A 24,192-nucleotide genomic window follows, 5' to 3' on the forward strand; every position below is an offset into this window, starting at 1 on the left:
CTGGTTCTTGATGTGATAAGTGATTTTTGATTGAAACCTGAACATTTGGGGTATTACATTGTGAAACTCAGGATCTTATTTAAAACTTCTGTTGTAACTGATTGCCTGTGACACCTCTGTTGCAGGGGAATGGGGCAGGGTGGGTGGCAGAGTACACCACCTTTTTACTGCTTGGTGGGAGTAGAGTTAATGTTCCCAGTCAGCCCCTGAAGATACCCAAGGCAGGGGTGTTTCTCATTACTGTTGGGCAGGAATGGAAGTTTAGATCTCCACATGGTCTTTGCTGACACCATGGGTGTTGGGGACCTTATTACCACCTAGCAGGGATAAAAGTCCCAGCTCCCTACTTGGCTTTTTGACACCACCCAGCAGGGGAATGGGGAGCCCTGTTCCAGCCTGGCAAAGGTGGAAGTCTAGAGTCCACCTTTAGACTCTAGAGGCCCACTCAGCCTCTGCCGGCATGGATGTGGTGAGCAGAAGTTTTTTCTGTTATGTTGAGCTGAAGTGTAGCACATCTTGTCTTAACATTTTGTCCATTCCTAGCTTGCCCTTTTCCTAGTCCTTCACTAGAGAGAGCAGGCTTTTGTTGGGGCTTTTTTTGTCTGTACCCTTTGTCATTTCCAGATAGCCAGCTTCTTTACCTCCAGATCTAGGATATATAAGGCAAAAAAGAAAACCCAGGAAACTCACCACTGTGTCATCCCATGTGTCCCAAAGTCCCTGGTTGGTCTGCCTTCTCTTCACCTTTCAGAGTTTTCTTAGGTTTGTTTTATATATAATGTCCAGGGGTTTTAGTTGTAAATATTGTGTGGAATAGGGAAATATGCATCTTCCCAGAAGCAGAAGTCTATATTGCATTTTACAGATGAGTTTCTAGGGCTTTGCATAAGCAGACCAAAACCTTACTAGGGCCCCAGCACTATTTGACCACATTTTCTCTGGCTTTCAGTGGAGCAAATAAATCTGTTAGAATTTCATGGGTTCCGTATCCCAGAGGTTACTGTAGCATTGTCCTCGCCTGACTCCATTACTAGAGTAATCTTTCTTCTCCTCCTGATCACCAATCAAAAGTTTTCAATTCTCTTCTTTTGGCTCTAGTTTGGAGAATGGTATTTACCTTGGTTTCCATCAGCTCTGATTGCTGTAACAGTAACAATGACATCACTTTCCCAAAGTAAGAAATAATTATTTTTTGAAGATATGTTTCCATATCTCCTTGAGGTTTGCGAAGCAGTGGATTGAAGCAAATCAGCATGAAGCTTCAGACCCTGGACCTGAAGGAAGTTGGGTTTGGTCTTGACAATTAAAATCTGAGCTCTGCCATTCTGGTAGAAGCTCTGCCTAGCTTTTACAGTAACTTCCTTTGTCTGGAATGTGGGATGTGTTTTCCCGTGGAAATAACTTGAGTACCAAAGAAATGAAAATAGTACCTTAAATTCATATGGAACTTTACTCTTTCCAAAGCACTTTTGCCATTTGTTTCAGTTGATCCTCACCTCAGCCATGTGAAGTAAGAGCTTCAGGTGTTATTGCCCTCATGTGAGAGCTGGGGAAATTCAGGCCCAGGAAGTTAAGGACGTTGCCAGATTCTCACAGCTACTAGATGATAGCGTTCAGACTAGATATTCTCTAGCTATTCTGGCTTTTTTTTTTTTCCTGATCAAATATTCTTTTCATAGTCAAGAGAGTAGGAAGTGTTTTAGCTGTACGTACACACCCCTTCTCCCAGCAGCATCCTCTATGAAAAGGCAGCCCCCAGACCAACCACAGGCCAGACCCAGCTCTGAAAGCTGTTCATGGTAAAGTTCACATGCTTAACTCATGCTTACTTCAGTCTTGGAGAGATCTGGGCACTGAAGTGGGAGTTGTGGCAGAATTGGTAAAATAACTCAAGTTTCCTTATAGTATGGTTAAACTCCTCTGGGACTCCTTTTTTTAAAATTCATTTATGAAAATAATGCCTGTATTATTTATTTTGCTCTTCAGATCCCTAAAACCTGGACTATAGAATATAATCAAAAGCAGAAGGAATGGGGAGTGCCTTTCCCAGATTTTGAGGTGAACAGATTATAAACAGATTAAGATCGACTTCTAGTCCATGTGCTAGAATAACAAACGTAGAGGAACAGCCAACATCTGAACCAAGCCTTCTCCCCACGCCCCAGCCCTTGTACTGAAGACACTGGTTGGGTGTTTCCGTCTCCCAGTTCTGTTCTCAGGCAGATCAGCAGGTTAAGGAAGCCCAAAGAGCGTATCATCCATCACTAAGTTAATTCATCTGAATTAAACAGACCTGGGCATAGGAGGGGGGCCTGGTTAGTAGATGGGAGAATCTCAGCATTGCAAGGACCCTAACGCATGTCTGCATGGTCTCAGTGTTCCATCCCTTCTACTGCGACATCACTGTGGGGGCATACCAGGCAGATGTAGGTGCTTCCAGGAATCCATGAAGGGAAAGGGGGAATGTGCTATCTTCCAAGGAAGCCCATTTCATTGTTGGGTGGTATTTCCTCATTCTGACCCAGATATCTGACTCCCAGTTGGTTCCATGGACTCTGTCTAGTTTTCTTCTGGTCCTGCAAAGAGCAAAACTGTTCTTACTTTCCTCTCCGATAAGACTAAAAAATTTTGAGACCAACTAGCTACCGTAATCTCTTTAAGTCTCTTTTCAGGTGAAGTATCCTTAATTCCTCTTTCTTCTTATCATGTTGTCTCCAGACCCCTTGCTACTCTTGTGCCTTCCAGAGCTCACTGTGCTGTTGTCCTCTTCAAACGTGGCAGTTGGAGAACCACAGAACTTTAGAGGGACATGTGAGATGATTAGTCTACTCCCTTCCCCCACCCTTTCTGTTTAATACCAGTAGAGCTTTTGATTGGTAAACAGTTGCAGCTAGTCAGTGGACATGCCTTCTAAAGCAGTTAGTCAGAAAGTTTACTTGTGTTTGGGATGGTCTAGAGCCTAGAATGGTAAAGGAAATCGTTCTCTATCAAACCCAGTATGCAGGGAGGTTACTATCTCCTTTAACTGAGATAGTAATAAGTAGTGGCCCAGCTCTGCCTGGTGTAGTCCTTGTGTTCTAACCAGCAGTCTTGTCCTCGCTCTGCAGCACTTCCTACAGCAGGTGCTCTCTGTAAAAGGAGGGTGAGTTCATGTGCACAGTGAACTAGGAAGAAACTCCTGCAGGGAAACTTAATGCCTAAAATGGTCAGATCCCACTATAAGAAAAGTTCAATGAGGAACTGAACAATGACTCTATTCTTATGAGTTGAGAGATCAAGGGGTCTCTGAACTCAAATAGAGATATTTGAATGTAGATGGAGTACTTCCACGCTTACTTCCACGCTTACAAAGCACGTTTCCCCTTCAGTTAGGCGTTGTTCTTATCCCTATTCTAGACGGGGGAAGCTCAAATAGTTTTAATGAGCTGCAAAAGAAGTCATACTCCTCAGGAGCAGTGTCTGCCCGCTCACATCTTTTTCTAAATCCTTCAGTCTTTCCATTATAAAATCCTTGAATTTTGTGTTAATGACATTTGATGTGTATCTACTTTCTATTTCTACATGAAATTTATGAAGGTAGTAGGATGCTTGATTTTTCTGCAAAATGAAAACTGCTGTGGGATATTTTTTAACTGCGCCTTCACGCATCCTGTTACCTCTACACAAAGAGTTCTTATATTCTCCTCCTGGCGAACTCCTGTGTCCTTCAATGTGAAGCTCAAAAGTCACCTCTCAGATGTCCTTCCCCTACCTGATTTGGGCCATGCAGAGTTGGTGACCCTTTCTGGTTTTCCCACTGTGTTTAGGAGCACTCATCACACTACATGGCCAGTATTTATTTTATGTCTCTTGTAATGGCCAGAATGTGGGCTCTAGAAGGATAAGGACTCCATCCTTCCCACTGTCAGAGCTCCTGAACCCAGCACAGTTCCTGGCGAACAAATGTAGGAAGGCAGCTCATCGCCGCTCTTTTGGCCCTGGAGTTTTGTAAGGGCTTAGAGGAAATTCCCTGGGTCTGCAGGTCTGTGCTGCCGCGCCACTGCCTGCACCCACACCCAGACCAAAGAGGGGAGGCAGCCGGGCCTGGAGGAGCAGCCACAGGTGAGGGGGATCTGCTGTTGTCAGATCAGGAAACAGCCCTGCATCCTTGGCGGAGAAATGCCACGTGGGAAGCTAAGTTACTCTTAGTGACTGACAGTGCATTTGATCCAACCAGGTGTGTCTTCAGCCCCCGGAGGCAATACATCCCTGTGGTTAGAGCTCCTCGTCTGGGGTCAGGCCTTCTAGGTTTGAATTCCATCTTCACCACTTAATAACTATATGTAGTATTAGATTATCAATCTCTCCTTCTACAATTTCCTTCTGTCTAAAAAGGGTCATTTAGTTGTTTAGAATGAATAAATGAAAAACGCACGTGAAGTACTCAGTATAGTATCTGGCCATGTACTTACCTGTAGACTTTTGTTGTTATTGCTGCTGTTGGCCACTGTGTCATGAAGCTATCCTTAGAGAACACACTTCAGCTGAAAGAGAGAAACGCTGAAGGATCCTCTAGCAGTTGGGCCTGTACGTGGGTATCTCCTCGGTGCCGGCTGCCGTGCGTCGGGCATTTGCTTTGTGCCAGCATTTGGTTAAACACTTTGCATAATCAACTCATTTGTGCCCCACGATCACCCGTAAAGTACTATTGTCTCCATTTTGCAAATGAAGAAATGAGCTTGAGAGAGGTCGAAACACGTTGCCCAAGGCCAGAGAGCAGTGGACTGTCAGACTCCAAACACAGACGTGCTCAAGATGGAGAAACTGCAGGTTGGAACTAACCTGTTGCCCTTACTTTGACAGTCTTACTTGTCAGCACTCTCTGGGACCCTGCCCTTGGAAATGATTGATTCATTCTTCTTCTGAGATGAATATTTCTTTCAGACTGATTCACAGAGGCAGAAACTAGGATACTACATGTTCACATGCAGACTTCAGAGGCAGGGCTTTCCATGTGCTCCCTGCGGTACCGCTCTGTCACACTCACATTAGATTGGTTATGTGACCACAAGATTATGACATCTTTTTCACTTCGGCTGCTGCTAAGCCAGGTCTTCTCCTTTCTGTCAGTGATAGAGAGGGGACCTGCCATCGAGAGAGAGCAGGAGACAGAAAGGCACTTACGGCTTCCAGAATCTTTCCTTACTTGAGGGTTTGCCCAAGGCCAACAGAAACTGTTAGGGCGGGTGGAAAGGAAGCCTGCATGGCAGGTGTGCCTGCCCCACACCAAGCCCGGAGCTGCCCCTGTGGAGTCGGTGCCACGGCAGCCACATATCGTCGTAATAAGGAGCGTGGTAGCCCTGGCGCCTGACCCCACCTCTCATAGTCTGTACAGCACTTCTCAGTCTAGAAGTGTCTGTGATTACAACTTTCAGCATTATAAGGGTCTTCACGGGTACTCTAAGAATACCCAAAAATGTTCTCTATGGCAGGAAGGATGGAAGGCCTGGTTGTTGGTTTTTGCTGGCTTTTTAACTGCCTGAATAGTGGGAAAGGCTGCTTTGGCATATGTAAGTGTCACTTCAGAATGGTACAGTAGATCAGCTTGAAGTTCCTTCTCTTCACTGATATTACATGGGCAAAGAAGAGGATTAAACTGGTGTTCTCCAATTCTAAATATGTTGCGCTCTCTAAATCAGATTTTCAGCCGGGACTCCCTTTTTGTTCTGTTTTGGGCAGCTCAGTGGTTACAGTATAGGTTCTCATCAGACTACCGTGTTTGAAGCCCAGCTCTGCCCCTTGGTAGCCATGTGACCTTGGCAACTTACAGAACTTTCTAGGGCTTGTTTTCTGCCTCTGTAAAATAAGGATAGTAATACTTTCTACCTGGGGAAGCAGTGCTGATGACCAAAGGAGATAAGCCGTGTAAAGGGTTTTGCACGGTCACACATAGTTCTTGGTAACGTCAGCTATTACCACTACTCTAGTAAGAAAGAAATGCATTCAGAAAATGAACCCCTGCCCCTCTGCCTTTCTCAGGTCCTTCCCCGGTATTAGGGGCCTAAGAGAGCGGTTTGAATTTTAACTATTGCCAGTCATAGGTGTGTGTCCATCCCTCCTGAACCGAGGTGCTGCTCTCCTGGGCTGTGTCCCAGTTTTCTGTAAAGGACCAGACAGTAAATATCTTAGGCCTGGGGGCCAGTAGAGTCACATCTTCTTCACCTCCTTCTCTTTCTCCCCCTCCTGCCCCTCCCTTCCTTCCTCCTCCTCCTCTTCTTCTTCCCTTAAAAACCATTCTTAGCTTAAGGGCCACACAAAAACAATCTACAGGCTGCAGATTGCTGACCCTTATTCTGACAGAATCTGACCCTGTGCTCCACCATAGCCGAAGTCATGAATCCTGGGGTTATTCTCGCCTGTCATTCACGTCAAAAGACGCAAGTCAGAGAAACAATAAGAGGGCTTCCCTGGTGGCACAGTGGTTGAGAGTCTGCCTGCCAATGCAGGGGACACGGATTCGAGCCCTGGTCTGGGAAGGTCCCACGTGCTGCGGAGCAGCTAAGCCCGTGCACCACAACTACTGAGCCCATGTGCCGCAACTCCTGAAGCCCACATGCCTAGGACCCGTGCTCCACAACAAGAGAAGCCACCACAGTGAGAATTCCGCTCACGGCAACAAAAAGTAGCCCCCGCTCGCCGCAACTAGAGAAAGCCATGCACAGCAACGAAGAACCAAAGCAGCCAAAAATAAATAAATAAAATACATAAGTTTGTAAAAAAATAAATAAAAAAGTAAAGTTGGTTTTTAAAAAATATAAAAGAAAAACAATAAGATAGGTGGGAAAATGGGTGAAATACGTGAAGGGGATTAAGAAGTACAGACTTCCAGTTATAAAATAAATAAGTCACAGGGATGTGATGTACTGCATCGGGAATGTAGTCAATAATATTAGAATAACTTTGTGTGGTGACAGATAGAAAGTACACCCATGGTGGTGATCATTTCTTACTGTATAAAGATACCGAATCACTGTTTTACACCTGAAACTAATATGATGTCGCAAGTCAACTTTACTTCAGTAAAAAAAAAAAAAAAGTAAGTTTTTGTGTTAAAAATGGAGTAAGTTGAAGACTCGCACTGTCTCTTCGCCCACACCCAAACTCCCACATGCTTTGTGTATAAGGAGCCTCTGAAGTTCCATTCCTGGGACCAAGAATGGCTTCGTAAAGGACTCCATTAGAGCCAGGTTGACATATACTCCAACTTGGATAAGCTCTGTGCCTGTGATATTACTTCAGATTCTGAGCCTCAGATCATGATTTTAATTTTAAATTCCTGGAGGTTTGTGCCATCAGGTCTCCTGTCTGGAGCAGTCATGTTTTAGGAAAATAGCGTCTATTGCTGTGAAGTAAATGAAGCATAATGAACATGAGCATGACAGTTTTTCACAGCAGAAATCCAAAAATGCAGGCCCATGCTTTGTGAAATGACAGTATTAGACTGCAAGTGATGATAGTAAAGCAAATATTTAATTCTCAACTAAAAGAGTGCGTGTAAAATGTAGTTGCCAGGGGAGCATGCCAGTTCATCATTCTTAAAGCTAATTCTCTACGGGCAGAATCATTCCACACAATTCCAGGGGGGGAAAAATGCTTATTTTAAATAAACTGCTTTCTGGCTCTTTTAAGACTCTGTGCATAAGTAAGCTTTATTCATCAGGGACTACCTTGATCTTTGAGATGCTCTTGAGCAGGGGATGTCTCTTGTGCATCTTTACTCCTTCTGTGTAGGGACTGGGTTTCTGAGTTGGTCTCTTCAGAGCTGCAGTTGTGCTGACGGCATGACTTCATTTATCCCTAGGAGAGTTCCAGTGATGGAGGTGATGGCATTTTTGGTGAAAAGAAGGATGACAGCCGGGCAGGTGAGACTGTGTCCTTCTGAAGGCAAAGAAAAGTAAGGTCCCTGTTTGTAGTTATCCTGGAGTTCATGTGTAATAAAAAAGAAAAAAATGCTGTTTTTTAAGGAGGCTCTTTTTAAAAGCCAATTAAGTTGACCTTCGTCAAACTCTGCGGGAGTCACCCAGGGAGCGGTAATGTGGCTCTGGCCAGCTTTCTCCACCTGGCACTGAATTCAACAGTGAAATGAAGTCAGGATGGAGTCTGAGAGATAAAAAGGAATCGTGGTTTCAGTGATTTTTTTTTTTTTTCTTTTGAGAAAAGTTAAGGGTATTTGGTGTGTTCTCTTGTTGGTTTGTTTTTCTGAATTCAGACTTAACGGAGGCTTTGATGTTTAGAAGGCCCAGCTACACAGAAGCCTTTAGTTCTAAATGGAGATGGCCACAGAGCATCCACTTAAGCCGATGCCTTAGAGCAAGGCCCTTGAGTCAGTTCTGCCCCCACAGACAGGCACGTTTGTACTGGAGAGAGAGCAGAACCCACCGTACCTAAAGCTGCTTCTAAAGTGCAACTGCAGCCCTTCCGGCTGTGCCTAGCTCCCGAGCTGATTGTTGAACAGCAGCTACTTCCACTAAGTTACTAAGTCAGCTTTAGTTTTCTTTAAATGAAAGGGAAGAACAGCAACCAGAAAACCCAGTTGCCTTTGTTTTAGTTCTGTTTGTAAATACTAATATCCTCACTGATGTTTGAAGCCCAGGATGGCTCCGACCCAGACAAATCACCCTGGCCAGTTTCGTCTGCACTCACAGCTCGTCTCCGACGCCTGGTCACCATTTACCAGCGCTGTAACCGCAAGGAGCTCTGCCGACCTGAAATCCTGGGACCAGGAAACCAGGGATACTGGGTCCAGGAAGAGATGTTCCGGAGGTCCTCAGAGATGGATCTCATCAACAAGGAAGCCCAAAAGAGGTAAAAGCCAGTGGCCAAAAGGGCGTGCTGAGCTGCCCAATGGGTAAAGGTGACAAAGGGAACCCAACAGCTGGAGGGCAGGTGTGTCCAGTGTTCTCATATGGAGTCAGGTTGTCTCTAGAGTGAATTAAATCCAGCCTCCAACTGCAGTGGTGTTTTCGTGCTGACTCGGGAGTCTGGTGATATCTAGGACACCCTCTGTTCACAGTTCCCAGACTTGTGTGATCTTCCAACCTTACGCTCTTCCCTAAGTTGGACCCCAGTCTCTGGGGATGTGATTTAAACACCACACTAGCATGTATCAGATCATATTCTTTCAGCGGCAAAGTGAATAGTGTGCATTGAAGTTGTCTTATTGTAGCCAACAGTCCTTATCGAGCCTTTGAGAACAATAAGTACCATAAAATGCCAGCCCAGAAGGAAGGAGTTACTTGCCCATCTGAGAATTAAGGTAAAAATGGCTGCCTAAGGCCAGCACAGGCTAAGAACGATGCCAGGAGAGCAAATCAACAAAGCTGCTGTTCTTTGAGTCTTTATATCTCTCCGTCCTTTTGATGTAACATCCAGTGAATTGAAAGAATGCCACATAGTGAATTCAATTATTGATACTTCTGTATACTCCTGGCTTTATGAAATTTGGTAATTCAGGGAGTAGATTTCTCCCATCTAGCTCCAAAGAGAGAACCAGAGCCCCTTCTTCCCTGCTTCTCACTCTTCCACTGACCCTCTCACCCCTCTCCTAGCTGAGCACTGTGCCCAAGAGCCCCTGGTGAAGACTACAGTGGCATATAATAATCCGTGTTCCTTAAGTCATTATCTTAATCCTGCAGGAGATAAAGTCTAGAGAACCTTCTGTCCTAGGAAGGGTTATCGTCGTGGGCAACCTGCCTACGTAAGACCAGGAAGGAAGCCAGTGTGAGATGGGAGTCAGGGAGGTGGGTGGCTGAGGGAGTCTCCTCCCCGCTCTGGACCAGTTTCTCCCTCTGTAAAACGAAGGAAGTGAATTTAAGGGCTTGAAAGGTCCCTCCAGGATTCTGTGATTCTCTGTTGTCGTATGGCAGAATGTTTAAGCATATAGAGTGCTTTTAAATTAAAATCTTTATCTCCCACAAGAGGAAATGAACTAGGTAATTTGTAAAATGAATGAATCAAGGGGACTTGCCTGGTGGTCCAGTGGTTAGGACTCCATGCTTCCACTGCAGGGGGCGCAGGTTCAATCCCTGGTCGGGGAACTAAGATCCCGCTGCTCAAGATGGCCAAAAATGCTGTGTAGTCCGGCCAAAAATAATAATGAGAATAAAATAAAATAAAATAAAATTGGCGAAGTAAGGTCTCAAGTACGCACACATGATTTGAAGGTGGCGGTAGAGGCTGAGGGGCTGCTGTGTTATAAGCCCCTCCACCCAAGTCAACCTGAATAAAAATAAACAGTAAAATAGACCCGCTCTGCCTGCTCTCTTGACTTCCTGGGCTCTCCCAAGTAGGTGCTCAGTAAGTAGTTGTTGGCTTTTTTTAACTGAAAAAAAAAAAACAAAGAAAACAGCTCACTCTCCTTCTCTGATTCCCTCTCTAGGTGGACTAGGAGAGAGCAAGCCGACTTCTACAGAACAGTGTCTTCCTTTGGTGTCGTTTATGATCAAGAAAAGAAAACCTTTGACTGGACGCAGTTTCGCATCATTTCCCGTTTGGACAAGAAGTCGGACGAGAGCCTGGAGCACTATTTCCATAGCTTCGTGGCCATGTGCCGGCACGTCTGTCGTCTGCCAGCCTGGAAGGATGGTGGTGAGGACACTCTCTGTCACTGTATCCCAGGTGGGACAAGGAGAGAACGTGCTTATTTTCAAGGTACAGAGTTAGGTATAACTATAGACGCAGAGCCAACGTGAAGAATTCAGGTAAAGACCAGTGGGTTTTCACAAATCCACGGACTTCTAATCGGGTCCACCCTCATAAAATAAAATCTCTCTCCCAAAATGATGTGATTCCAACGAAAATTGAAATTCGGATTAAAATGTCACAGAAATATTAAGAAACTAATTACCTTTTCCAAAGTGCTTTTTTTTGTAAGTCTCATAGAGAATTATCCTACTATGAGCTTTGCACTTCCCTTAGATTAAATCTTAAATGTTTTCTCATGTGTTGACTTGTAGCTATGGAAAACTAGTGGCCGTCATTTAAACTCCCTGGGCTCCACTAGAGACCTTTTCTAAGAAATTTCTTCCTGGTTGGAATTTGCAGCAGCTTCCTCCGTGTCCCTCTTCAGTCTCGTACTCATAGATTAACTCGCTCTGGACCGTATGACTGTATTCTGGGAAAATTGAAACAAATGTTGAGCCTATTCAGTGTGGGTTCTAGACTGGCGGCAGCATGTACAGACACCCCACCTTCTGCCTGCATGTGGCACACTTAGGCTGTTTTCTTTAAAGCCAGGGAGCTGCATAGATCGGAAAGATCTGGACCTTGGAGTCATGCTGACAAGACCTGGACTGGAGTCCTGGTTCTGTCACCTTGAGCAAGTTAGCTTATCTGAGCCTCCTTCCTCATCCTTACACAAGGTTAACGATGGTATAGCATAGAGTTCTTGTGAGAACTAAATAACAGCCGTAAAGTACCTAGTTAGAAGGTACCTAGTCCTCCTTATTGACCGGGAACTAATATTTCCCGAACTGGAGTTTTCAGGCTCTTCTTTCACCTTCACTGGTCTGTCCGTGTTTCATAAAAACCTTCCCTTCTCTTTCAGCTTTTCAGTTTAGTGGGGCCGCTAAGGCCCTGCCTTGCTGAGGACCCAGGGAGTCAAACTATAAGATCAAAGATGCAGGTGCTCAGGTGGGCAGGAAGTGTCCAAGGGCCACCTTAAGTGACAGGCTCTGTGTTCACCTTTGCAGGCCCCCCAGATCCCAGCATCTGCGTTGAACCCATCACTGAAGAGCGGGCCGCGAGAACCCTGTACCGCATTGAACTGTTGCGGAAGGTCCGGGAGCAAGTGCTGCAGTGTCCTCAGCTGCACGAGCGCCTTCAGCTCTGCAGGCCCAGCCTCTCCCTCCCCGTCTGGTGGGAGTGTGGAAAGCACGATCGGGACCTGTTGATCGGCACTGCCAAGCACGGGCTGAACCGCACCGACTACTACATCATGACCGACCCCCAGCTGTCCTTCCTGGACGCCTACAGAAACTATGCCCAACACAAAAGAACCGACCCCCAGGCTCCAGGGAGTCTCTGTTGCCTTTACCAGACCAACTCCAAACTGTATGAATCTCTTGCGTATACTCAAATGAGCAGGACTTCCGAGTCCCTTGAAAATGAACCTGAGAATCTAGTGAAAATAGAAGGTAGGGATGATCATCTTGGTCCACCTCGGGGCAGCTTATCTGACATGACTTGTGAAAACTTTATTTCTAAAGTTCAGGATGTCATTTCCATCACCCATGATGAGAGTCTACTGCCTGAGTCCTTGGAGAGCATGATGTATGGTAAGAAAGCACTAAGCCAGGAGCCAGTCTCTTTTCAGGAGAGCCCAGGTACCAATACCGAGTCCAGACAAGATGCCGTGGCTCTCGCAACAAGCAGAGATGGCAACTTCCAGCCTGGTGGCCACGAGGCAGAAATAGCCTCAGGCCCCTCTTTTATGGATACATTAGAAGCAGGAGTAGCTCAAATGAACATTAAAAATGGAAAACATTTGCTGGTGTCTCTTTCACAGGAAGGGGAACTCTGCTGCAGCGAGGCAGGGCAGAGACCTGAAAGCCTTGGGCAGCTGGAAACCAAATGCATAGCCTCCCCTTCCTTGGACCAAGGAAATGAGAGCGGGTTTGTTGACATGTGCAATCTGAGTGTCTATGACTCCAAAAGAAACCTGTCATCAGATCAGCAGTTAATTGATTTATTAGAATGCAAAAGTTTAGAAAGTAAATTGATTTTGGGTCGGAACCACAGTGATGAGGAGGAAGAAGAGGAGGAAAATGAGGAGGAAAACCTAGACCTGGCCGCAGGCACGCGGGAAAGGCCAGAGGTGTCGCCTCTTACCGAGCCCACTGCTCGTATGGCAGGGGAGAAGAGCCACAGCGGCTTTCTTGTGGACGAAGCCAAGAAAGGAAGCCTGGCGGCCAGAAGCCAGCATCCTGGACCGCAGGGCGCTTTTCTTCCCGCAGCCTGTCAGTGTCACTGCAAACACATGGAGAGGTGGACTCACGGCCTCGAGAATGACCAGTTTGAAGTGGAGAAACCCCAGGGTTACAACCCAGACCCATACAAAAGCAAAGCCAATAATGTCACAGTTGGGGGCGAGCTCACTGCTGTTCCGCCAGAGCTGTTTCAGGTGAAGCATGAACTTTTGAAAGAACCCTGGAAAGAAAGTGCAGAAGGGAAACAAGGTTTCCCTACATATCTGGAAGGGAGTGAACTCAAGGCGGAAGACGTGGATTTTGAGAGTAAAGATGATTATGATAGAGACGGGAACTGCCAGAGTCAAGGTACAGTGTGTGGGATCTTGTATTTTGGATAAGCCAGTTCTCGCAAGACAGGGAGGGCACGTCGGGGGGGTGTTAAGGGTTTTACAGCTTCTGGAAGGGACCTGCTTACACTCACCGTGTTGTTTAAAAGCGAAGGTCACAGGCCTTGGTCTGAAAATGAGGCAGAGTAGCTTAACTCTGATCATTCCAGAAAACTGAGCATGATTGTAGGCAACCGTAGCACCTTGGCTGTGTCAGCTGCGTGATTTGGGCAGGGGTTGTGTGCTGTTATATGATAGATGCCAGATACAGTGTTGAGGGGAAGGAATTCGTTCTTCCACCAGGTAAAGTGCTACAAAGTGGGTTAAAGTAGAACAGCCAGGGAACGCCAAGAACCTGCAGTTTAACGGAGGTGCAGGTAATTTTTCAGGAACGCCACAAAAATACAAATAACCGTCATCTTTATTAAGGTGAGCAAAGACTGCACCATTTGTTCACGTGTATGTCAAAACCCTGTGTTGTAATATCGGTGCATTGGGTTGAGATTCCTTTAAGTAACTCGACAGAAATAAGAATAACCAAATTACATGCCACTCAATAAAAAATGCAGATAGACTTGATCTTTTTAAATAGGGAAATCTTAGGTAATGAAGGGATTTTAAAATGTTAATCTAGGTGACCCTGAGATTTGTATATACTTTGCAGGGATATGAATACAGTGATTAGAGATCCTGAGCAACAACAAATGGGTCTTAACTTTTTCACTATTGTCTTTATGTCATCAGACCCAAGAGGACATATTAGGTGAACAAAAGATAGTTCTGTTTATCCTTGTCAGAAAAACAAAAATTACCCTGTAGGTGCCTGGCCTGGTGCCAGGGGCCAAGTGATGTTCAGGGATTCAGGCAGGCCAGCCCCTCCCCACAGGACAGTGACTTCATCTAAAGAGGGAAACCCTGCCCTGGGTTGTCCCACTTCCTTTTTATTTTTGAACTCCCACCTTTGGTTTTAGCCTCGTGATAACTTGGGAAAGGTTTTGAACCCAAATTAAAATGTACACGCCAGCCAAGCTGAGGACATAGAAACTGAACTGAAAGGAGCTTCATCAGCCTGTGGCCCCAGCCAACCCAGAAGGAGCCAGCCCAGACCTTGCCCCAGGCCACGAAGGGTCCCTGCCACGTGTGGAATTACATGTATACATTGCTCTTGGAACTCTGTTGTGGGGAAAATCAGCGAGTACTCAGTCCTGGGCAGTGTAGACAGTCCAGTGAGGATGGGCTAGAGGAGAGCTGTGCTGGCCTGGACTTCCTCTGGTGGCCGTGCCTTCTGGCTGGGCTGGGCTGGGAGACAGCAGTGAACTTGATAGGCTTTGGTGAGCATCGCGCACACTCGGCCGGGGGCGGGGGGTGTCCCTAGCACCAGTGCTTTTAAAGACGCTTTGACAGACCCCAGGGGTCTCCTCCACACATGAGATGTGGGAGAGGTGAGGCAGAGGGGGTTGCCCTATTTCTGAGGACGGAGCTTGGCCGCTGAAGGAGCAGTAACTGGCACAGCTGTCAGGGCCAGCGCCCGGGCTCCTGGCTCCTTCTCCAGGGTTTTCCCTCACACAGCATTCCGCTTTTTTCTTAAAATTTAAGTTCAGCTTTTCTGCTTAAAGCCTTTCAGCGGTGCTCCCCATTGGATCTAGAATAAAATTCAAATTTTCTGTCCTGGCCTGCAGAGCCCAACATGTTCCCGATGATCCTGCCCCTCCGCCTCATCTTTGTTGTACTTTTCCCCACTGCCTCCTCATCTTCCTGGGGGTCTCTCCTTCGACAGGTCCTCTCTGCCAGCCTTCCCTCCTACCAGTCGGTTTTCCCTCTTATTCCCTATCATGACACCTTGTCTCTTTCCCTTTATGGCCCTCACCCTGGTTTATAATTGTAACTATTCGTTTATAATTAGTGCATTTTCCCAACTGTCTTTCCCTCATGGAGCTGTAAGAGCCTAGAAAGCCAGGGCCACATCTGTCTTGTTTATCCTTGAATCCCCTGGCCTAGCAAGGCCCTGCTCCTGGTCGGGGGATGGGGGGGGGGGTCTCTACGGCCCCCTGGGAGACTTGTTGCACAGTCAAAAGTGAGACCACCACGTTTCAGAGGATAGACGTTCCGTGTCATTTCACCACGAAAGAGGTTCACAACTTTTCTTGGACGTTATGCTACACACAGTTCATTCCCTGTCATCTCCGTTAAGTGGATCTTTGAAGGTCCATTTCACAAGTGATAGTAAACATTCACCACTGAAGACTGAACGAATGAGTGGCATTTCCACTTCTTTCCATCAGTGAAGTACTTTAAACATTCTGGGTTTCTTTGCATCATTTTTTATATAAATCAGGTCTATTTTACCTTCGTTGTAAGTTTCAGGACTTTTCTTCCTTCATCATTAATACCAGCCTCTTGCTGTGTTACATTTCCTACACTCTCCCCACTTCTGTATCAGAGCATAATGTTCACTTTCCTCTCACCCACTGCACCAAATGGGAAAGCCTCTTTGCGGTCCTTCATCGTCGTCGTTGTTGTTCGGTTGTGGATGCAAACTCTTATTGGATGACTTGCATGGGTAGCCCTAGAGCAGGTCGTGCCTTTATGGCTTAACCGATAGAGTGCTTCTGGAAATAGAAAGTATGGTAATTAATAATTCAATTAAAAATAAATGAGCACACACTGGGCTAATTAAAAAACAAGATCAGACTTCCTCATCTTTCAGATCACTAGTATCTCCCGAGCGCCTAATTCATTTTTTTAACCTTCCTTCCTAGATTATCCAGGGAAATACTCTGAGGAGGAGAGCAAGAACTCGACCTCGGGCATCGTAGGGGACCTCAGGGACAACCTGCAGGAGGCACGGGCTCCCACCATTGCGCAGCTGCTCCAGGAGAAAACCCTCTATTCCTTCTCCGAGTGGCCAAAGGTACCCAGAGCTTGCACACTCCACCCAGAGCATCCTCAGCTTCGACGCCTTTCCTTTAAACCTTTTAGAATATTTCTGAGAAACAGACTCAGACAAATGTTTCGTATCTTTAAAAGATACTAGTTATGTGACATTAAAGATACATGCACCTAATTAGACCATAAGACAGAAGTGTCAGCTTATCTTCGTATTTACAGCGCTGTGGCTATTAATCTTCGTTGTCTAGACGATACCATTTCTTTTTTTTTTTTTTTTTTTTTTTGTGGTACGCGGAGCACAGGCTCCGAACGCGCAGGCCCAGCGGCCACGGCCCACGGGGCCAGCCGCTCCGCGGCATGTGGGATCCTCCCGGACCGGGGCACGAACCCACGTCCCCTGCATCGGGAGGCAGACTCCCAACCACTATGCCACCAGGGAAGCCCGATACCATTTCTTTTAAGACTTGTAAAGTGAGTCCATTTGTGTGCGCCCTTTTCTAATCAGTTCCTTCTGGTTAAAAAACTTGCCACTTGATTTCAGGGGATTTTGTGAATTTGGGTAACTTGGTACTTATTCCTCAGAGCTTTTGTTCTTTTTTATAGGATCGCGTGATAATTAACCGCCTGGATAACATCTGCCATGTGGTGTTAAAGGGGAAGTGGCCCTCCAACCAGCAGTATGAGCCCTCGGCCGCGCTGCCCACCCCTGTGTTAATCAGCGGCGCTGGTCCCCGCAGCAGCCTTTCAGAGCCAGAGGCATCAGAACATGTCTTCAGCAGTGGCGCAGCGTTGGTGGCCCAGATGCAGAAGGTGAGGCTGTAAGAATGTTCTTGACCTTGAAACAAAGGAGGAGGACGCTTTGCACTTCTTAATTGAGTCATTTATTCAACAAATACTGAGTGGATAGGAATTTTTTTCTTTCTTTTTTTTGGGGTCAAGCCATTAGTGTTCATTGAGGAATCTGGATTTTATCCTGTAGGCAGCAGAGGCTGTAGTTTTGGAGCAGGAAAGTGCGTGATGAAAGTGTGTTTGCAGCTCAACGGGAGTGGTGTGCAGCTTCATGGGAGATGGGGGTCAGGGAGGGGCTGTGCCTCCAGGGCTGGGAGACAGGTGGGCATCTGAGGAAGAGATAAGTTCTAGACCAGCTTAGTGGCAGAGTGGCTCCAAAGAAAGGGGGGGAGTTGGCTGGCATGTCGTGATGACTGATGACTATATGAGGAAGGGGAGGCGTGAACAGATCGGGATGTTCAACACTTGAGGACTGAGAACGGTGGCAGCAGATAGAAAGGAGGGGAGTCAAAGCAGGCATGAGTTTTATTTGTGGTTTATAAACCCAGAGGTCAAGTTTAAGGACACGTGGTTATTGGCACACTAGCTCTCACTCTCAGCTGCACACTGGACTCCGCTGGGGACCTTGAGAAGCTCCAGATTCTGACTGAATCAGTCCAGGGTGTAGACTCGATATTGGCTTTTTTTTTTTTTTTTTTTTTTTTTAACTTCCCAGTTGATTCTGGTGTACAGCTGAGGCTGAGATTCCCTAAACTATGATCTTGCAACTCTAGGTATATAGTTCATGGACTAGCAGCTTTCACAGCATCTGGGAACCTGTTAGAAATGCAGAGAATCTCAGGCCCGCTGAGGTTGAATCTGCATTCTAACAAGCTGTCCAGGTGATTTAGTAGTAAAGTTTGAGAAGGTTTGAGTTGGAAGAAGTTCTGAGAAGGTGATTACTAGCCCCAAGGAAATGGGGCCTAGAAAGAGCTGGCATTCAGCCACAGAGGTGGTGTTCAAACCTCTCTTGCCACATGTGTGTGTTCGCAGGAGAGCTTCTTGGCTTCGGTATTCACAAAGGAGGAACAGAAGCACAGACGTCCTTATGAGTTCGAGGTGGAGAGGGACGCAAAGACCCGGGGCCTGGAGCAGTTCCCCGCCACCCACGGGCACCCCCCCATCGTCCTCAATGGCTGGCACGGAGAGTCAGCGATAGACCTCTCCTGCCCATCGGAGGGGTCCCCGGGGGCCACATCCCCTTTCCCAGTGAGCGCCAGCACCCCTAAGATTGGGGCTATCGGTTCACTTCAAGGAGCCCTTGGCATGGACTTGTCTGGGATTCTGCAAGCCGGCCTGATCCATCCAGTGACTGGACAGATCGTCAACGGAAGCCTCAGGAGAGATGACGCTGCCACCAGGAGGCGGAGAGGGAGGCGGAAGCATGTAGACGGAGGCGTGGACCTCATCTTTCTGAAGGAGCCGACACTCCAGGCGGGGATCTTGGTGGGTATATGAGCCACTAAGTACAAACACTGACCCCTGTACACTGAGCGACAAACCCTTTTTCCTCAGACACAGCGCTTTTTGATTATGGATCTTTTATCCCTATTTCAATTGTCCTGCTTATCTTCTCGTCATCAGTTGCTCTCAGTCTCTTTTAGAAATAGGTATTAGTCCATCGAGGGCCCTTAACCTGCATGCAACCTGGAAAAACGAACCAGGAGGTCTCACCATTTCACACAGTAACAGCCCAGCCTCCAGTGTCTCGGAGCCACTGGTGATCCAAAGAGTAAAGCAGAAACAGGGCTGTGTTTGCAACAACGTTGTTCCAGGTCAGTGGGCTTTCCAGGAGCTGGGATTTGGGAGTCAGGACGTCCTGAACATCAATCCTGGCTCTGCTGCTTGAGCTGCTGGCCACCTTGAGCCGCCCCGCTTTGCTCCTCTGTAAAGAGGCGGCTGCAGCTTCTACCACAGAGGGTCGCTGTGAGGCTTCCTGAGGTCACACTAAGGTGTTCTCAGCTCAGAGATCCTTGTAAACAACAGAAAAGGGCAGAAACTGCACACCTGGTCCAGAGGAGTCCCCTCAGACTTCGTTTAATGTGTCGAAGACCACTGACTTCTCTCTTTGTATTTGGTTTTTCCCATCTATTGAATTTTGAGTCCGAAACAGGAATCACGTTTCATGTTTTCTTACTTGAAAAGGAGTAATAACGAACAGTACTTATTGAGTGCCTTTGCCAGGCACTGCATTCAGGGTTTTACATGATTGTTCTGTGTGATTTTCACAAAAACCCTGTGAAGGTGTTGTTACTATTCCCATTTTGGAGATGAGCAAACTGAGGCTTACAAGCGTTAAATAATTTGCCCAAGATTATCCAGGTGGTAAATGGCAGATCAGGGAACCAAACCAAGGACTTGGTTCTCTAGAGCCAGAGAGCTCTGCTGTATCGCTTGGTATATGTTTCCCTCTTAGACTTTCTATATAATTTGGGAAGCTGAAATGGCAGGTTCTTGCCCTGTCCAATCCTCCAAGTCTATAAGAAGGTTGTCTCATTTTTTAGAGGTGCAAAGCCAGTTTTCCTATAATGATTGTAGAATTCCAATGGAAGAAGTGAAACCTTTTTCCTTGGCCTCAGAGTATTTTGAAAAATGTATTATGCAGGTATTTATTCAGCACTGACGTTGTACTTTATCAGCAGACCCCATATAGGCATTGGGAATACAGAGATGAGTAAGACAGGCTTTGGCAGTGCTGAGAGAGAACTAGGTAAGGCAGCTGCAGCATGGTACTTTCTGTTGTGGGAAAACCTGTGACGAGTGCTAGGGGGGAGAGGAGCGGGGTGGCCAGTGTCACCGGGACTGTCAGTGATGGTGACAAAGGCGGCAAGAGGGAACCTGAGCAGACAGGACGGTACGGAAGTCTACCGCGGAGACGAGAGGGGAGAGGAGCCGTCGGGTGGAGGGAACGCCCAACACGTCAGAGCTTCTGTGGGGGCTTCATAGTCAGGCAGAGGCAGAGTCATGTTCTGGCGGGAAGATGCAAACAGCACCATATGTGTTTTCCTCTGAGAAACTAGTTTTCATTCTGTCGTGATGAACTGCACGTACTTGTCTTCCCTTTGTCCAGGAGGTCCACGAAGACCCAGGGCCAGCCCCCCTGAGCACCTCACACCCTCCTGAAGGGCCAGTGCCTGCCACTTCGACCCCGGAGCCGGCCCCGGTAGCCGGCAGCCAGGCCGAGAAAGCCATTCCCAGCAAGAGCCTGCTGGACTGGCTGCGGCAGCAGGCAGACTGCCCCCTCGAGGTCCCTGGCTTTGGCGCGGTGAGTGTGTGTCAGTGCCGTGTCTGACGCGAAGATGCTGAGGGGGGCCCAGGAGGACCAGGAAGCCTGAGGGAAGTCGGTGTCCACTGAGGACATCATTGTAAAGTGGAGAAAACCAGTTTAAATTCGGGTTACGTTTTCCAGTAACAGAAATTACAGCCCAGATCAGAATGCCATGCCGGAAAGTAGACGTGGAAATCTTACGAGGACAGAACTTGCCCAAGCTCAGCCCTCCCTTCCCCCAAATGATCACGTTCATGAGCTCACAGAGAATTCTTTAGGTTGCATAAGCGCTGCCACTTCGTGGAAATGTTCCCGTGTATTCTTTTCAAGTTACTGCATCTCCACTTTGAGGTGATGGGTTAGTTTCAGTTACTGCTCGGTAACTTTTCCTCAGTTCCTCTTACTGCCTCTGCCCTCAGTCCTCCACACTAAGAACCTGGAGGAGAGGGCTCCTGAGCGCCGAAATCTTCTCTTGGTTTTTTTGTTTCTCGTTTGCTCGTCAACCGCACCACCACCTTTGTCCTGGGTACATCTCATTAGTAAGACGTGGCAGGAGAAAGCTCCCAAGGAAAGGAGAAGGATGCATTCACAGATGCACACCCTCCAGAGACAGACGAAGCCCGCCAAGTAGGGAGCAGTGAAGAGGGAATCCGAGACAGTGATCGGGGGAAAGCAGAGGGATTAAGCGGTGCCCTGGGAAACTGGTGGGTCAGCCAGGTGCTCTGGTCTGGAGGGCCAGGAGGCCCCCACAGGAGACTTGTCTTCCGGCTTGCTGCAGGAACACTGTGGCTTCAAGGACAGAGCCTGGCTGAGGGCCAAGGGGCCGTTCCCTTCAGCCTAACCTGACGGGTCCTGTGCAGAGGGCCATGAGCGAGAAAATAGCAAAACCAGCTGAGAGGCACCACCCTCATCAGAAGAATCTGTGGCAGAACGTTTTGTAATGTTGGTTTCCATTTACCTCCTAGAATTTTTCAGACAAACCCAAGCAGAGGAGGCCACGCTGTAAGGATCCTGGAAAATTAGACGTCAACTCCCTGAGTGGGGAAGAGAGGGTTCCTGCCGTCCCCAAGGAGCCAGGCCTGAGGGTAAGGAATACAGACCTCGCGGCGGAGCCCGGCCTTACAGACTCGGAGAGAAAGCTCCAGCAGGGGAAGGCGGTAGCCAGGCAACCTTACCAGGGGGACCAGGAGCTGCAGAGGGTGATAAGCAGTGATAAGTGGTGTTGGGGTGTTTTCACCAGCAGCATGGCCTCCGTGGTCGTTTGTTTTCAACCTTTACCTCCGAAACTTTTGGGTTAAGTCTGTACTTAAACCATTCCCAAAGCCTGATTCCCAACCCGCTCCTCCTGCCCCGCGCTCCCCCCACCGCCCCCATTTTAGACCGTTCAGGGAAAAATACCTTTTAACCCTTATCAGGAGTCTGTTTCCAGCGTTTAACGAACTTCATTACTGGAAATTTTCATTTTCCAATCAAAGTTTTTCTGGCCACCATTTAAGACATTTCCTCCTATTCCATCCTCGCTGGCAATGAAAAACAGCTGACTCCAAGCATTGCCCTCTTCCTATTATAGAATCATGAGCCTGGAAGCGACTTCAAAGACATCTGCAGATACTTGTAGTGGAACGAATCTGAGTTAATTATAGTTTACAGATGAGTACAAATTTGGAATAGAAAACTCGTAACCTCTAGGGGGCGGTAACATTTCAACCTGAAAATGTGTGGAGCTTGGGCAGATGATACACAAATGTGCCTTTAACCTCCTCAAAGTGCGCTCTGCCCAAATAGGGCGCTTCTGAGGATCCTCATGGGGCTCTGCCCTTCCCCGGGTTGTCTTCTGAACTGGCAGGCTCTCCTGAACGCCTTCCTTAGCGCTCTGCCAGCTACGGCTTTCCTGGGTATGAATTCCCTTCTTAGGGGGATTTCCTGGATGCCGTTTCTTTTTTTAATTCCAAGAGACCACCCACCCTAGTCATTTCCTGCTCGTTAATGTTCCCAAGGAGCTTGTTTCTGATTTGGTCGCCTGGAGGGTCACTCCTCCAGCAGCCCGACAAACACTGCCCTCGCTCATCCCCACAGGCTGCTGTGGCCACCGGGGAGGATGGCTGGGGCCCACTGCTTGTTAGAAGGTTTGTCGCGTTGGAAAAGCTGCCCTTTGCCCCCCTCTCTTGCTTTATCCTCTGGAACCCACACGTTAGACCCGCTCGTGCTGTACAGACTGATTCCGCATCGGTTCTCATCCCTCTGTCTCTCTCGGCCCCTCGCTCTCCTTTTGTCAGGAGACAGCCCCAGTCCTTACTTGGTGGAGTCTCTGACCTCTTGGTTTAAGGATATGGTTTCCCCCTTGACTTTCTTATTTCTTTCTACATGTCTAACAATTTCCCTCACATTCTCTGGAAATTAACGTTCATCACTCCCCTGCAGATGCTGACCCCCTGCCAGAAAACTCATTTCTGAGCTGTCCTTATGAGCCAGCCTCTTACCAGAGGTGTGCTTTCCCTCCTTTGTTAAATGAACTCAGGCCCTGCCTCGGGGTCCTTTGCCTGCAGTAAGGCCTGAACAGAAAGCACGCGTCTGCCTGGTCCTTGGGACCGGAGTCTCTGGGGTGTGCTGCCCTCTGTGTCCGTCCCCTAGACACCTTACCATTTCTCCTAGAAACACATTCAGATCCCGCAAGGAACTTCTTCCTGCCTTTAGCCTTTTCTGCCGTGTGTGCAGCCAAGCCCCACAGACAGCATCACACAGGCTGCGGTCAGGCCGCGGGACTCAGCTTTAAGAATGCCCCCTGGGGGACTTCCGTGGTGGCCCAGTGGTAAAGAATCTGTCCTGCAATGCAGGGGACCGGGTTCGATCTCTGGTTGGGGAACTAAGATCCCATGTGCCACAGGGCAACTAAGCCTATGCGCTACAACTACTGAGGCCACACGCCTCAACTAGAGAGCCCACGTGCCTCAAACTATAGAACCCATGTCCCCTGGAGCCCACGTGCCACAATTAGAGAGAGAAAACCCACACACCACAACTAGAGAGAAGCCCGAGCGCTGCAACTAGAGAGAAACCCGAGCACCGCAACGAAGATCCCACGTGCTGCAACTAAAGATCCGACACAGCCAAAAAAAAAAAAAAAGGGATGCCCGCCCGGCACATAGTGGTCGCTCATCATTACATGTGTGTACGCACACGCACATGCCTCTTATTTTATACGTGAGGTTATGTTTGTTTTACATACTTGTGTGTAGTGGGGGTTTTTTTTGCTTGTTTCTTGCTGAGCCATTCATTTGACAGTAAATTGCAGAGATGCCATGTCACCCCTAAATACTTAAGCATGTGTCTCCTGAGAATGTTTTCCCCCATCACTATTACCACCATCACACACGTCATTATTAGTAATATGTTGTAGCTAGCCCATATTCTGATTACCCCACTTGTCCCAGAAATGTCTTTCAGGGCTAGTTTCTGGTTTGCTTTGTTTTGTTTTTAGGACTTTTAAACCAGGGTCCTCATACTGCGTTTGGTTGTTAGGCCTCTTTCCACTCAGGGAATGTTTGTTGGCCGAGCCTACTCACCTTCCTGGGAGGAGTAAGTAGGTTTTGGTCACCACCTCCTTCTCTGCCTCCGCCCAGGAGTTAAGTTTTAGAGCTGGAACACACAGGCTTTGGAATAAATGCTGCCGTGTATTGGTGAAGAAAGATGTTCTAGGGTTGGAGTGCCCGTGCGGTCATCCACGCCTGCAGCGTTGCTGAGCGTCTGCCCCTTCTTGTCTGCCTCTCCTTGCCCTCCCCAGACCCTCCCCAGGAAGAGGAAGCAGGTCAGTTCCCAGGGTGTAATTACCAAGAAGGAGAGCTGCCAAAGCCCGCCTTGCCCGCGGTGTGTGGTC

At 47.7% G+C, this 24,192-nt stretch overlaps 1 protein-coding gene across 2 annotated transcripts in view; it reads left to right on the forward strand.

The window, feature by feature from the left end:
- Positions 1 to 24,192, forward strand: part of CHD6 (chromodomain helicase DNA binding protein 6) — a 212,800-nt gene that overhangs the window by 182,821 nt on the left and 5,787 nt on the right. For both annotated transcript variants that reach the window (XM_060030773.1, XM_060030774.1), the window contains exons 28-36: positions 7,841 to 7,901; positions 8,628 to 8,844; positions 10,418 to 10,626; positions 11,730 to 13,313; positions 16,093 to 16,244; positions 16,826 to 17,032; positions 18,044 to 18,496; positions 20,121 to 20,315; positions 21,284 to 21,403. In XM_060030773.1, coding sequence (XP_059886756.1) covers positions 7,841 to 7,901; positions 8,628 to 8,844; positions 10,418 to 10,626; positions 11,730 to 13,313; positions 16,093 to 16,244; positions 16,826 to 17,032; positions 18,044 to 18,496; positions 20,121 to 20,315; positions 21,284 to 21,403 — 3,198 coding nt within the window. The remainder of the gene's footprint in view (positions 1 to 7,840; positions 7,902 to 8,627; positions 8,845 to 10,417; positions 10,627 to 11,729; positions 13,314 to 16,092; positions 16,245 to 16,825; positions 17,033 to 18,043; positions 18,497 to 20,120; positions 20,316 to 21,283; positions 21,404 to 24,192) is intronic.

This window comes from Delphinus delphis, chromosome 15 (assembly GCF_949987515.2).
Source record: "Delphinus delphis chromosome 15, mDelDel1.2, whole genome shotgun sequence".
NCBI classification, from domain to species: domain Eukaryota; kingdom Metazoa; phylum Chordata; class Mammalia; order Artiodactyla; family Delphinidae; genus Delphinus; species Delphinus delphis.